The following is a 16201-nucleotide window of genomic DNA, read 5'->3' on the forward strand; positions in this document are numbered from 1 at the left end:
TGTCTGCAGTGTCTGTACTACTCCAAGTTGGAGGATTAATTAAGGGAGAGAGATTGGGGGCAGTTGCAGAAGATTATGGGAGAGATTGTTGGCTGGGACCAGGGGCCGTGAGAAAAGAAGGTGGGGTGGGGCTCTTGCTAAACAAGTGACGAAGGTAGTTGGGACCGGGGCAGATGGTGTTGGGGACTGGAGTGGTAATGGCAGAACGCCTGATTGGGTCTTGCCCTAGAGGTTTCTTTATAGGCCCTTAGATGCACCCACCCAGTGGAAAAAAACCGGGCAATTCACACTCTGGTTCCTTCCAAACATGAGCCCTGTCTTCTCAAACCATGGCCCTCCCTCATCATCAAACAAATACTCAGCTTTTTAATTTCCTTCAAGAAAACACCAACAGTCAGGTTTTGTACAAAAATATACATATATATTTCTCAACAATTATGTCATATACATCTCTACAGTAACACTGTTAGCAGTACCTTAGAATTGAAAACAATAGGTTTCTGCATTAATGATTTTTACAAGGACCCTCATTCCATTTGAGGGGCAGAACTGAGGTTCACAGAAGAGAGTGATTTGACTAAGTCTCCATCTCTAAAACACACAAGGATTCATGGAAGGTAGACTTAAAACATACAATAACTTAAATAAGGTTACCATCATTACTTAAGACATCATGTTTCATATTCATAAACAATGTTCATGTTCTTTGAAAATATAATAAAATAATATCAGAGGGCATTTTAGGGAAAGTCAGAAGATAATAAATTAGGTCCAGATTCTTGGGTCATGGGTGAGTGCTCAAGAATTCTTAGTTTGGGTTTTCTTGTCCAGGTACTCTATGGAGTGCTTGACCCAGTCCTCCTTGGGGTCAGAGCAGATCTCCTTGGCCAGTTTGGTCTTGAAGCTGTAGGGAGAGAGGGCACAGTGAGACGGAGTTCCACCGAGAGGCCAGCCTGCAAGTAGGGTTTGTTCTGCCCTAGGGAGCTGCCCTGAGAACTAGAGGATGGAGGGGGAACCCAGGGCAAGCTGCTCTGACAGGTGTCCCCAGGTGAAGCCATCCTGACTCCTGGCTAAAGAAATTACAATGGTCTGTATTTGGAGAGTGATGTTGGGAGTCATTTTTTCCCTGACCATCTTATGGATAGTCAGGTGCTCAGTTGTCCTACTGAGCACCTCTGGTTCTCTGACTCTGGGGTCTGAGGGTCTTTTTTTCTTTCCTGAAAAAGAACTAAACCAGGGAGGGTCGGTGTGGTCAACTTACATCACAGCTTCTTTGGGACACTTGCTGCTGGTGACTCTTGTGTAGTTCGCCAGCTTTGCCATCGGGATTTTCTTGTGGATGAATGTATAGCAGCAGGTGACGTGAATAGTTGCATCTAGAAATAGAACAACAAAGAAAAAGCCTTTTAGGATAGACTAGATTCTTCTGTTCTTAATCAGAGCACAAAAAAAGTAGTGAAGAGAAGGCAAAGGGAAATCAGGGGTAGAGGGAGGACCCACTGAATTCCAACAGTTCCGCTGACACTGCAGAGCTGGAATGGCATACTGACTCAGTTTCCTATGCTGTAAAATGGGTGTGCAGCACTGATAACAGAGGGAAGGGAGAGCTGTTAAAACTACATAATTCCTGAGAGTGTCATTGGGAAGAACTAATAATGCAACATATCATGGTCAGGAAAGTTCAGGGACTCCAGCTATGGGTCTCTTTTGGAGCTTCAAGTAATCTATGCCTGCTCATCAGTTTCCCCGATACCAGCCGCCTCTGCAGCACTATGTCTCTGGAAGCTGGACCGAATGAAGCACAGTCTAGATTCTGGGTTTCATTCTCTCCCTTTCACTATATCTGCATACCCACCACTAAACACCCTGCTCTTTGATTACCCCAGCCCCCACTCACCTCTGAAAGGAGCTGAGGTGGTAACTGCACTGAGGGTGTGTTTCCAGATCTGGAGTCCTAGAAGGAGCCAGATTTGGGGTCCACAGATGGATTTTGTACCCTGGCTCTTCCCAGGGGCACCTGTATGCTTAGGTTCACTCCTCATCCTCTTCTGAGTCCCCTGATCTTGTAAAATCAGTTGTGAAAGTGAGGCTGTGGGTACCCCTTCTGCTCTGATAGCCCACAATCACCCATGGGGTGATGTGCTTCTAAGGGAAGGGAGGAGGGGCTTACCTGGCTGAGCAAGCACCGGGGTGTTCAAGGCAGCCACTGTGAGCAGCAGGCACAGAAGCGCTGCGGAGACCTTCATGCTGGAGGGTGAGGATGCAAACTTCAGTGTGGGAGGTGTTGGTGTCTGAGCTGCTCCTAGCCTCTCTGGTCCTCCCGCTGCTCTGCCTGCCTTTTATTGAAAACCCAGTGGGTGGAGCAATGCTTGGCCTGGGGAGGTTTCCTCCTCAATGAATGACGAAGTGAAATCTTAAATGTGCTGAGGCAAGTGGAGCACCCTGGGCAATTTCCAGGAACAAGGAGAGGAAAGCAGTGGGGCTGGACAGGGCACTTTGGGGGGGGTAGGGGGACAACGGGGCACAGTTACATCCAGAGTGACCAAAGACAGGAACCAAGTGGGTTATTCTTAATGATTCTGCTTTCTCTGAAGTGAAAACTCTGCAGAAAAGAAAGGAAGCAAGGGAGCAGAGGTCAAGGGGGAAATGAAAACATCTCAGGGCTCACCCCTGGCCCACCTTCAAAGGTAGTTCAAGGGGCCTTCAGCCAGGAAGGGGCCCAGATGTCTTGGCAGACTTTCCAGTGGCATATAAAATCCATCTGTTCTTTAAGATGCAGGGTGGAGATCGAAGCTTAGCACATATGCCAAATTTTGTAACCATAGAACTGAATTCTAAGAATCACTAGATTTTTGGAAGAAGATATGCAATGCAGCAAAAGAAATATTTTTATGACACTCACGCAATGCTTGCTCTGGGCCAGGAATATTCTACGCCCTTTACAAATGCTAATCTTTCAATTCTCCAACCCCATCTGGTAGGTATTAATTCCCACAACAGAGCAGACAACCACGGCACCGAGGGCTGAAGTACCTGCCCAGGTACTCCCGAGCAGAACCCTGTGTCTTCTTGCCACCACCATGATATACTTCTGCATGAAATGTGTACCTGAAATGTGTACCAACCAGCTGGCTACCTGGCTATAGATCTGGGTCCTGCCCCCGCCCCACCCCCATTCTTAGCACCTTTCAAACTAGGGGGCAACTGAAGAGTTGAGAGACATTCCTTGTGGTGAAGTCTCTCTGCCTTTGGAGGCTGTGGTTACACAGTCGGCAGCAGTGGTAAGAAGTGTGCTGCCTGCTCTGAAGATTGGTATCTCGGCTTCTTTCCAGATTCCAGGGAGCATGAGTAAGCACAGGGACAGTATTACGGGAATTAGAAAGTCTGCTTTCATGTTGCAGCTCTGCTCACATTTTCTCAGTGACCATAGAATCACAGTAATTAAACCTAAAAGACCTTAGAATTCATTTCAGTGAACCCTTTCCTTTTACAAACATGACATTATTCCTTGAGGCATATGAATGGCTGAGCAGAGCCTGGAATCCAAGGCTCTGGAGTCCCATATTCCACTGCCTTACACTTCTGAGCCTTGCCTTGACTCTGCCTTGTGGCCATGGAAAGTTCTAGCGACTTTTCTTTATTAAAGGGTCATTGAGACAATGTCTAGAAAAATGTATGACCCTTCTTGGAAGACACACCTGCCAACCTCTACATTTCTCATGAGAAATGGGTTATAGTGAACCAACGACTGTGTCTGGTCCATAGTACGTGGTCAGTAGTGGCAAAGCAAAGGAACAGTTGGTGTTATTGAGTGCTTCCTAGGTGCCAGGCACTGCACTGACGTGCCTTCCAGCATTGTCATATCAGTCCTCCAAACAACCCAACTTTCTTTGGTTGGAACGGAAATTAAGTAACTTGTCCAGGATTTCACACTTAAAAGCAGGTGGGGCTGAGATTTCCATCCAAGACACTTTGATTCCAGAATTCCTACTCCCAAGTCCTGGGCTTAATGTCTCCTGGTGGATATTGGTTTCCTAGAGCATCTGAGATCAGAGAATCTACAGAGGCCCTTCCACACTTTTGAGTATCATTCCAAAAAGACAGAATGAACACAAAACAAATCAATTTGTGCACTGCTTTTCTTATACCTCTCTCAGAGCCTTGTTTTAATTCTGCCTGAATCTTCATAACCCACCCATTCCCCTGCCCATGTTCAAATCTCTCTGTATTCGATTCAGTGCTCTGACAATGACTCAATTTATTCTTTTTTTGTTTGTTTTTTTTAAAGATTTTATTTATTTATCTTTAGAGGGGAAGGGAAGGAAAGAGGGAGAGAAATATCAATGTATGATTGCCTCTCCTGCATCCTCTACTGGGAACTGGCCTGCAACCCAAGCATGTGCCTTGACTGGGAATTGAACCACAATCTTTTGGTTCACAGGCCCACGCTCAATCCACTGAGCTACACCAGCCAGGGCTCAACTAATTCTTCTTGAATGAGTGAAATATTTCAGGAATGTAGATGGTGCAACTTCACAAGTCGTCCCAGACCACCACACCTTAACTTCCAAGAAGTCACTCCTCTTGCTAGTGGAACCCCTCTCTAATCTGAGAATGTCCTTTTCTATGGACTTGGGGGATTTCCTCCTGTTCCCCTTTGGAATCCAGTCACTCTTTGGTTCCTGTGTAGGTTAATAAGTTTAAAGACGTGGAGATCTCTGAACTGCTCAGGTGCACATACAAGTATGTTTTTTCAATAAAAACTGTAGATGTATTTTCTCTGTTTTTTTAAATAACATTTCCTTTTCTCTAGCTTACTTATTGTAAGACTACTGTATAGAACACATACAAAATATATGTTAATCCACTTTCTGGGTTATTGGTGAAGCTTCTGGTCAACAGTAGGCTATGAGTAGTTAAGTTTAGGAAGAGCCAAATGTTATATGTGGATTTTCAACTACATGGCGGGTGTTGGTGTCCCTAATCCCTGCACTGCTCAAGGGTGAACTGTATTTTCCCCTGGTTCAGCCACGTCGCTCTTACTCCTAGTGTCCTAGAATCAGAAGACCTGAATAGATCATGTACTTCAACCTCCCCTCTTTATGTGAGGAAACCATATTCCAGGGAGGAAGGCCAATTGGCCCACAGTCGTGCTGAAAAGTCTACCGACTTTTCTGAGTATTTCGACAGGCTTCAGAGTGTGTAAAGCCATGTCCCTGCTCCAGAGAGGAGTCATCACTTTCCAGAAGTGATTTTGTCACTGCAAGTGTCAGGCAATAGACATATGAGGGGTGAAAGAGACTGAATCAGAAGTGAAAGTCTCTGGCAGGTGGTAGCCATCTCCCTCCCACTTCTGCTCCCCTCGGCTAGAAGGACAATCACAGTGTAGCAGAAATGAGTTGGAAATTCCCACTGTGAGGCAGCTTCGGAAGTTCCCGAATCCTGTGAAAAAGAAAACGTTAGCTTGCCAAGTTTGCATTCCATAGGCTAGCCTGGAGCCAGGATAGCTCACATGGTGTGTGTTGGGCCCTTGCTGGGGGCATGGGGTGGTGAAAGGGAAAAAGGCCCTGGGAAGGGTCATGGAGGGGAGGCAGTGTCAGAGTTGCTGTTCCTCAGAATCCCCGATCCCGCTGGGACCCCTTCCCCATTAAGTCATGAACAAGAAATGGAAAAGTTTCTCTTGGTGAACAATCCTTTCTTCCTTCCTCTCAGTGAACCAACTCCCAGCAGCCACCAAACTGGCATCTTCCACGTGAGCCTTTGTCATCACCCAAGACTCCCACTCAGTGTCAAGGGTAAAGGAAAGGGGAACTAAAAGTGAGCTTTCTAGAAATGTCAGAAGCTAGCTCCCTAGCCCCTTGTCCGGGACCCTTCTGCTCCCCCTCGCCTGTGCTTGCTGATGCTTTCAGTGGGGCCCATCAAGTCTTTCCATGCCGCCCCCATGCCGGCCCCTCCTCCAGCCCCTTCTTCTTTCCTCCTCCAGGCTGGCTCACAGCTCCAGGAAGACCAATGCCTATTTTCCCAATTTCACCAATAAGTATTTTCAAGTACAGTTTTCCCCACCCCCCCCCCCCACCCCCTTAGTTCTCGTCCCTGTGTCCTTCCTATTTGTTCCTCCTGCAATCCTTTTCTTTTCAAGGATGGGAAATCCATTCATTATTCTTACACAGAATGTCAGAGATGAACAAGACCTTACAGATCATCTTCCTTTTTCACTGCTGGAGAAACTGAGGCCAAGAAAGAGTCTGTGACAGGCCCAAGGTGACTTGAAGACACATGGCAAAGCTTGAAGGGGTTGGTTCACCTCTAGGTTCTCAGGGTCACGTGCTGTCTGATGTGCTGTACTAGCTGTTTTTTGTCACACTCACAGTCAGCATCTACCCTGTGCAGAGACTGAGGTAGGGGCCTGGGGTCAGGGGAGGGAACCAGATGTGAAACTTGCTTTCCAGAAGCGATGATAAAGAAGGCTCCCATGGGAAGTAGCTCTGTGTTGATGAGTAAACCTGAGCAAGTGCTCACCCTAGTCTTCTGGTATTTCCTGTGTTCTGGGTAGATCAGCCCCAGGTCTATTTGTCTGGAGCAGCCAAGGATACGGGAGGGGGCGGTGGTGGGGATCGCCTATGGAAAGAGAAAGGGAAGGCTCACTGCAATGGCCTGGTTGGTTGGGGGTGGGCAGCGGTGTCTTGACTAAGTGGGGCCTGTCACTTAGGCTGTCTTCTGGGCCAACCGTCATGGACCAGCTCCTGAGCCCTATGCTGAGGGGGCTGCTGTGGGCGAGGGGGTCAAATCAAAGTAAGCTGCTAGGATAATGGCAGTGTAACTACATTCGACAGCTCCCTCAGTAGATTAACCAAGTGTAGCACCATTGGAGAGAAGCCACATTGGGGCCTGCACTGCCCAGGTGGCCTGAGAGGTGTGCTGAGAGGGTCAAGGGGACTGGTGAGCACAGCTGAGTTTCCCCATGAAGGTGCTGAACTGTGGGAGTTTTAGGGGAACAGAGACCCTGAGGAGAAGGTGGTGGAGACAGAGAAACACTGCTTTGATGGCCTTTCACTGAATCCTTGTTTCAACACCGGTGCTGAGGGCACCTGACGCAGAGTCACAGCAGTAGCCAGAGAGATGCAGAGCTGTGAGAGCCCCAGTTGAGGGCTCAGGGAAGCTCTCATGCTGGTACGTGGAAGACAGGCTCAAGGGTTGGCAGGTTTTGAGCCTTAGGTGATTATTGGATGGGGAAGGCGTGTGTGGTAGCACAAACTGAGAGAGACTGAAAATTTGAAGTGCTTAGACATCCCCTTGGGAGCTTGTTAAAGTACAAATTCTGATTCCACAGGTCTCAGGTAGACCTGAAAGCCTGTATTTCTGGTCCAGGATCCCCTTAGAACATCCTTAAAAGGGCTCAGGGTTGGAAAGCTGGTCAGGTGTGGGAAACAGTGAACAGTTCATTTTTTCTAGACCAGGATTCTTGTCTGTGGCTCTTGGCTCAAAACCATCTGAGATTATCTTCCACATTTCTGTGATTGTGGATTTGTCTGCAGAGTGGGTGCAATGCTTCTATCAGATGAACAAAGGCATCTGTAACCTCCAAGTAGTCAGTGCCATTCAACCCATCAGCCACAGAGAGCTCTGGTCTCTAGCCTACCAGTGTGTGTTTGGGCAGCCCTGGGCTAAAGTGCAGGGTACTTGAGGTAGGGGCCATGCTGGCCAGGCTAGGTGGCACTCACAGGAAAGAGATACAGGCAGAAAAGAAGAAAAAAAGGGGGGAGAAAGAGTAAGAGAAGATGGGGGAGAAAGAAGAGACAACCTGGAATGATGTAAAGAGCCCAAGGCTATGTCAGAACAGCAGAGCCAGACAGAGGCCTAGCTCTTCTTCTATCTAGCTATGTGGCCTTACATAAGCCACTTGAGTTCTCTGGGCCTCTTCTGTGAAGTGTGATTAGTAAGGCAGCTATTTTTAACATTGTCATGCGACTTGTATGAAATAATAAACCAAAGGTGCTTTGTAAGCACTGTGTAAATAGCTATGTCACCTTAAGGGCCTGGGCAAGCTACAGTCCCCAGGAAGTTTCAGGGTGCCCACAGCTAGTCCCAGGCAGCAGGTTCACATGTCCTCAATGCTCAGCCCATGCCTTCACTTTTATTTCTTGCTATGAAAGCATCCTGGGTGTCTATATTATATAATGCAGCAAAGTTTAGATTTCCTAAGCTCTTTCTCATCTATGTTCTCTTGTTTGCTGTGGACAGAGAGAGACCCCATGGAGACCAATAAAAAATGAAGGGGCAGAGAGGGCAGCCCCAGAATCAGTTGGGGCCTCAGCTCCTCACACAGTGGCCAGTGCTCTCACCAGACTCTCACATTCTGACAGCCTACTCTGCTTCTAGAACTTGCCATGCTCCACCCCTCTATGGCCCTTGCTCATACTAGATGTCAGCACCTGGTGCAATGTCTTTCACATAGTAGGTCCTCAATACACATTGTTCTAACCTATGAGCAGTCCAAGAATTTCAAGTGATTTCCCCCAGATATCTGAATTATTGGATTGTTTCACAGCAGACAGGGAAATGAGTAGAGAAGCAAGACCCTTGGTTTCCTGAGTTCCCCACTTCTTGTCTTTGGGGACCAGATAGTAGCAGTGCTAGGGGGACAGCCGGGAGGCAGAAAGTGATTTTCAGGGGCCCCATGGATCCTTCTTTGCCGACGATGTTTCTGTCTCTTGGTTGCAAAATGTTGTCTACTGGAAAAGGGAAATTTCAAGTGCTCAGAATAGCTCTTTCTTTGCTAACTCAGTTTCAGTGGGCTTCCCGGTGGCGCCCCAGGATGCAAAGACTGGCTCTGTTCAAAAGCATTTACTATAAATTAGAGTCTGAAAGAGAGTCTGGTTGAGAATCCAGATGGCATTTGTCTGGGGGATGGAAAGAAGTTGGGGCAAGTGGTTTTCCAAAGCACACACACCTCTTATGACTTAGATGCAAGGACTTTAAGACAGGGCATTACCAAATAATTCAACTCTGCAACTTTTTATTGCTAAAAATATAGCTCAACGAATGAGAGGACCTTGGCAGTGCATTGTTGTCCCTGGAGCTCTTTATCATGGGTCGGGAGCATCATGCATGCAGAAGTTAGACACAGTCCATCCAGGGCAGGGACAGTGTAGTTCACTTCTGCATCCCCAGTGTTACCACTCAGCATTAAGCACAGAACAAATATATGATGAATGAATGGACTGGGTGGGTGGCATTGGGGGAATCAGAGCTAGAAGGTGACATAGAGACCCCAGTATTGAAAACTCCTGCCCCACTTAATTTAAAATAAGAAAAAGAGCCCTAGCTGATGCGGCTCAGTGGACTGAGCATTGACCTGTGGAGTAAAAGTTTGCCAGTTTGATTCCTAGTCAGGGCACATGCCTGGATGGTGGGCCAGGTCCCCAGTTGGGGGTGTGAGAGAGGCAACTGAGGGTTATTTCTCTCACACATCATGTTTCTCTCCCTCATCAATGTTTCTCTCCCCCCACCCCTTTCTTCTTTCCCTAAAAATAAATAAATAAAATGAGGACAAGGAAGTTGCATGGGATTTTAGCACACTCATAAATCAGTACAGATAATCTGTGTGTATATATGTGTGTGAGCGCTGTAGAAAGTGTTTGACAACACATCTGAACATTTTCCAGGGGGACTGCCAGCTACATTTTTCCCTAGGAGAAACAAGTCTTTGTTTAGGGGAACCTTACTGAGGCAGTAGAAGTGGGCACTCACTGTGAATAAGGCATTCCTTGTGGAAGAAGGGAGGAAGGAATTTTTGGTGGCCAAAAGGAAAGACTACTCTCATAAAGGCCTTTGTTATGCAGAGCTGGACATGGAGGAGGAAATGGACAAATGGACATCTGCTTAAGGACCAAGATACCACCTAAGAGTTGAGGAACCGAAGTCCTTTCTTTTGAGTCCCAAATTATTAGACATTCTCTGAGAGTCTGAGGGGATTCTCCGTAGATGGGCAGCCCACGTTCCAAGCCTGGTGAAAAAAGGCGAGGACGGAGGTGGGAAGACCTTCTGGACGCCCCATGTGCATGTTATAGCCATGTTTTCAGGGCAATGGCCAAACCTGTGAGTTAAAATCGAAGATGTTGCAACCTTGGGCACTCAAGGGTAGCACCATGGCCAAAACTGCTAGGGGGCATTGTTAGAGCAAGAAATAGGGGAAAGCTTTGGGTGGTGTGTGGTCAGTTATCCACAGTTACCCCTCCGGGAAGTGACAGAAGCAATGGCCCAGCTTTCACTTTGCTGGAAATTTAATGGCAGGACTGATCAGCTGAAATGAACATGACCGACAACCAGGGTTCTTGGGCATTGTGAGGAAGCTGGGAGAGGGCACTTAAGCACAAACGATTTGGTTTCCTTCTAATCTGGACAACTTGAGGTGCTAGTGATTAAATGAACATAATGACAGAGGTATGAACCACTTGTGCCCTGAAGTAACAGAAGAGACTATATCAGTAATACACGTACATTTCTTTATTGTGACAGTTCACTACTCCAGTATATGACATGCCTAGTTTCTTCTCCCCACTCTGCTCCTAGTACAGTTAGGATGTTCTCAGATCCCCCAAATTATGACCAGCTTTGCCATTATACAATTCTTATTTCATGATGATGATGAACATTAATTTTATGTATTTACTGAATGTTCTCTAGAATCTGTGTGCATTTAGTGAGGGAAGATTTCTGACTTGTGGGCCTTGGGCAACCACAATTGTAAATTCTTATGTATATTTTGTAAGTCATCAAACCATGTGAATCTAACAGGAGTATTGTAATGTGGGTGAGACTGGTATCAGGGTCCTCATGTTATGAATGAGGAAATTGAGGCTTAGAGGTTGACTTGCTCAGGACAAAAGAGCTGGGAAGTGCTAGGAATGTGCAAGTGCTGGGATTGAAATCCAGTTGTTCTCTCTCCAACCAGTCAGTCACCTTCATGTTTGGCCAGTCCTTTCATTCTCCTGGTTATTTTCATTTACCTTCATCCTAATGATCACCTTTCAAGGTCGCCTCTGTCCACCATGTGAATGGAAGACTTGGTAAGAAGGTGGCAGATTAAGGGAAGGAAATGTTAAGGGATGTAAATGAACTAATAAGGAAGTTCTCTTGCATCCTTTGGTTCCCTCTTCAAGTGAATTTATCACCACATCATTTCAGCCCTTGCTTCATGGCCACTTTCTAAACTCTGTCATCAAACTGAACTTCTCCATTTCATGGTGTTCAACTTAGTAATCCTTTTCTTTGACCGCAACCTTCTCCTTCAGCAACTCTATATCCACTGCGTCAGCTCCTCTAGGTCCCTCAGTCCCTACCTGGCTTTCTCTTCTTCCCGGCCCAGCCTGGAGTTGGCCACACTCTCAGTACCACGCTGATTCTCTGTTCTATGATTCTGTCTCCCCACTAGCCAGTGCCCAAACCCAGGCCATCTGATTACCCACTTTATTCCTGATCGCTCCCAGGTTGTCAGGCTTACTGCTAGTCTTGCTCTTCTGTTGACTGTGGCAGCAGTCCTTTCACATATTCCTAGTTATTTCTTCCTGCCACACTCCACAGCAGCACTCGAACAATCACCACTCCCTTTCACCTCCTGCTCCAGCCTCGGGCTTCACTATTCTCAGGAGACAATAAATTCCCCATTAAAAGCAGAGATTAGGAGGTACAGAGAACAAACAGATGGTTGCCAGAGAGGAGGGGATTTAGGAGACTGAATGAAAAAGGTGAGGGATTAAGAAGTACAAATTGGCAGTTACAAATAGTCATGGGGATGTAAAGCACAGCATAAGAAATATAGTTAATGATATTGTAATAACTATGTATGGTGCCAGGTGGGTACTGGAAATATCAGGAGGAGCACTTTGTAAAGTATATGATTGTCTCACCACTATGCTCTATACCTGAAACCAATACCAAGCAATATTGCATGTAAACTATAATTGGAAAAAAATTTTTTAAAATTTAAAGCAGACTATGAGATAAGCATTCCTTCAATGTTGACCCTCAGGTCAATATCAAAACTTAATTCTATCTTCATGACATTGCATCTCTTCTCTCCTACATTAGAAGAAGATCTGGTCCCTCTTGCGGGGGGTGGGGGGGTCACTGATCAGCCTCTATCCTTGATCTCTGACAATCTTTTCCAGAACCTGACATTCTCCATGAACTCCATGCCTTTTCCATCTTCTTCTTTCTAATCATCCTTTTCCCTCTTCCAACCAACATGTTCAAGTGTTCTTGACTGTTTAAAAAAAAAACAAAACAAAGCAAAAAATATTTCTTCTTAACCCCAACTTTCCTCAAGACACTCCCTTCTCTCCCTTTTTTTTAAATGGGAAAAATTCTTGAATGATTCACCTCTACTTGTGGGTCTCTACATTTAATCACTTGACTTGTTGCCATTTACTTTCTACATCCATCACTCAGCTGAAAGTCTCATTAGCAACTCCTCATAGCTTCATGTGCGTAAAGAATTCTTCATGTCCCTGATCCAACATGAAGTCATTGCCAAGTTAACACTGTCACCACTCCCTCTTTCAGGAAACCCTGTCCTTTCTTGTGGTGACTGGGGCTTTGTTCTCTTCTCATTCTACTCTGCCTCCTCTTTTTTTACAGGGTTTTCACTGATGCCCCTTCTCTGTTTATCCTTAAATACTGGTCTTCTCTCAGGATTCACGCTTTTATTCTCACTCTTTACAAGAATTTGTAAAGGGGTGGCCCATCGCTTTAAAAGAACCATAGCTTCACAGGGTCCCCAGAGACCCCCTTCCGTGTCTTTCCCCCTACCACACACATACAATCTCTCCATCGTTTACCATTATCTATTCCTTGGCTCCCTTCACTGAGTTACCTTAACTGCCTGGCCCTAGTTATAGTGGAATTTGTTACCTGGGGTCTAGATTCCTTTTTCTATGGACTTCCATATTTAAACTCTCATTACTCAGCAAACCACTTTTAGATGAGCTCTAGACTGCAGTTTTCATCTGCACACAAGATATTTATACCTAGATGCCCCTCAACTTCAGTAAGTTCCTCCTTTCTTCCTTGGCATCTTTCCTTTCTCTCCCCCTCTTCCTTCTTTCTATATTTTCTTCTTTCAACCAAGATGCAATAAGCCCCTATGGCAGATGTGAAATTTCTACCTAAGAATTGGTTTGGTTGCAAGATGTGGTATAGACCTGGTGTTGAGGTTGTATGTGCATAGGAGGCACATTATTTTCCCTTAGTTTATTTGTTTGGGGCCACTTTATGTGAGGAATCTATGGAGAAGTTTTTGAGGCAGGATTTTTAGTTTCCCTAAACCATCCCTTGATGTCATCACCGTGTGTGCCTACTCTGCCAGGTGCAATGCTGACTGCAAGCAATGCAGAGCAATCCTAATCCACAGTCCCTGGTCTCATGATGCTCCTCCCAGATCTGCTTCCTCCACAAAGAATTCAGATGCCCACTCATCTAGATGGCTAAGCTAGGAAGAAGAGATCCATCTTTAGATTTTCCATCACAACCGTTCACATCCATTCACATCCAATTGATTACTAAGATCTGTCCATTGCACTTTTGAAATGTCTCAGGCATTCATTTCTTCTTCTTCTTCCCAAATGGCCCTGCCTCAGTTTGAGGTCTAGCAAAACAGAGGAATGTGATTTTCTGCAAGAGAAACCCTCCTTGGACCATCCTTTATACTGATGGCAAATTTATTTATCCCAAACCACCAATCTTATCTGCTAAATATGTTTTAGCAGCTCTCCCTATCTACTTGATGGAGCCCAACTTCTTAGCATGGCCATCAAGAGGCCTCACCTGGGCCCAGCATATCCTTCAGGTTACATCTCACTTATGAATCACTCTGTTTAAATACCTTTGGCTATAGTAACACCAAATGACTTATCTTTCCCAGAACATGGCCCTTGTATACATGGTTTCCTTTGTCTAAAAAGGTAACTGGAACTTTTCCAAGAATTCTTATGGACATACAATTCTTTGTCTTCCCTTAAAATTCCACACTTTCCTCTTTACAAGACTTGACCACACCCTGCACTTTAAAGGTTAGTTATATGTATGCCTTCTCCACACTATGAGCAAGGATAGGTAGGATCTACCTATTCTTTGACTCTGTCTCAGCACCTAGGATAGGGCTACCATTCATTCATTCATTTACTTACCATTCATTTATTTATTCACTTAACAAGCAGTAATTAAATGCTTGGTGTGTGCTAAACATGAGCTTTGTGCTGGGCACATAGTTTCTTGGTGAATGAATGGAGAGCCTTGGAATGGTTAGATCTCAGCTAAACAAAGGGTTCAAGATCTGAAAAAAAACTGGTTCCTGCATTATTCCTGTGTTTTGGCTGGATGTGAGCTGCACTGGGCATCCATCCAGCAGCCTTACTCTTCCCACTGACTCACTGTAATATCTCGACTGACTGAATGGTTGGCTATCTTGGGCCCTCTCCTGCAGAGGGGAAGTGATAGATGTCTTAATCTTCTTTTGATTGTGGACTTCATTTGTTCTACCACAGCTTCACATCCAAGGCAGCTGCAAAGGAAGGAAATAACTCAGTTTTGGAAATTCCCCTTTGGATGGGATATCAGACTTCATGCCCACGAGCCCAACATTAGTGTTATTTCACTTCATACCCATAATAGTTCTGCAAAATGATCAGGTCACAGACAACTATGCCACCATACAAACAGGTCAAATGACCTGCCCATGTTCAAGGGCAAGAAGGTGACAGAGCAAGGATTGGAAAGCAGGTCTTTTATGTCTATGACCAGCCCAGTTTGGATTCTCCAATACTGCTTTGCCAAGCATTTTGGTAAAAAAAAAGTGCATCCTGACACCCAGATTCAAAAGCCAGTGAGGTCCAAGGTAGGGTCTGCTCTCACAGGTTGGCCAAAACTGCATCCTCCTCATTTCTGTTTCTCGAATGTGTTTTGCAATGTAATTCTTATCTTCACTGCTCTGGGCCAAACATCCAGACTTTGTTCCCTTTCTGGTCATCAGCTGCTGCTCATTTTTTCTAGGAGTTGTTTTGTTCTAGTTCTGCATTTTTTCTTTCATTTCATTTTCATATATGGAAACTTGTCATCATCTAAACTGGCAGTTTCGATTACATCAGGCTTCCCATTTTGAAGGATGGCATCAATTTTTCCAGAGTGTTAGTTTCTAAGCCTTCTAGGAAAGTCACACTAGCCTTTCTGTCCCCCATTACTTGCATCTTGTGAAGTGAACAGGTCTTCCACCTTTCCGGGGCCTCCTGGATTCATCATGCCTTTGGGAAAATCAAGAGGCAACTCTGACTAAAGACACTCTTTGCTTATGGCCTGTTCTCCATGCTGATCAGAGCTTAGGATTCTTAACACCTTTTCGGCTTAAGAGACCACCTTTGCACCAGTGAATTCAGCCACAGATAAGAGGGTTGGTTGACATGAGCATTGCATGTCTAGGTTGAGAATGGTAAGGCATGGGAGAGACAGCAACACCCAAGCCACATTGTGCAGATTGAGGATCCAGAATCAGGGAGAAAGCAGTGCCTTGCTCAAAGTCACACAGCAAATTAGTGACGAGGGTTGGTGCTGAAACTTGGGTCTCAGGCTTCTTTTCTGGTGAAGAGTCTTTCCTTGACTCCAAGATACTCGGAGCATCAGGAACCTTTGGTAAGGGATTTGCAGAATCTCTGAGCATGGCTTCTGGATAAAATGATTAGTCATTTCTACCTCCTACCTTTAAACTTGAAGAAGTCACCCTAAGAGGGTTATATCTCTGGGTCAGATACTAGCCACAGTGCTTTATAAAGACATGGTTTCAGCCATTTGTAGCATTAAGGAGGAAAACTGAGGCGTGGGCATGTGAGCTATTGGTCATTCACATGCCCATCCTCAAACTGCAGGAACACCTGCTTGTGCTCACAGAGTGGACAACTCTCTAAGGCCAGTGAGCAATCTGTTCCCAAAGAAGAGCCATCCTCATGTTGACTTTCCTATTATTAGACTGAAAGTATGTTGCATTTTCTAGTTGATCAAATTCACTTGCATATTGTCTCTCATTTCTGGTCTCTGCACAGCCTGCTGTCATGGGTGCTTCATTTTTCTATTTTACAGCCAAGAACCTAAGATTCAGAGAAATTAAGCACTTTGGCCAGGGACACATGAAGAGCAAACACAAAAGCATAGCTCT

The 16201-nt window shown here is 45.5% G+C and overlaps 1 protein-coding gene across 1 annotated transcript; it reads right to left on the reverse strand.

The window, feature by feature from the left end:
• Positions 1-394: 394 nt before the first annotated feature.
• On the reverse strand, positions 395-2318 carry LOC119036306 (C-C motif chemokine 2-like). Its single transcript, XM_037128038.2, has 3 exons — positions 2171-2318; positions 1262-1376; positions 395-904 (listed from the first exon to the last, which is right to left on the reverse strand). Exons 1-3 carry the CDS (start codon positions 2244-2246, stop codon positions 799-801), a joined length of 297 nt encoding a protein of 98 aa, XP_036983933.2. The 5' UTR covers positions 2247-2318; the 3' UTR covers positions 395-798.
• Between the last annotated feature and the right edge of the window lie 13883 nt (positions 2319-16201).

This window comes from Artibeus jamaicensis, unplaced genomic scaffold (assembly GCF_021234435.1).
Source record: "Artibeus jamaicensis isolate MK-2021 breed Jamaican fruit bat unplaced genomic scaffold, CSHL_Jam_final contig_1998, whole genome shotgun sequence".
In the NCBI taxonomy this organism is placed as follows: Eukaryota; Metazoa; Chordata; class Mammalia; order Chiroptera; family Phyllostomidae; genus Artibeus; species Artibeus jamaicensis.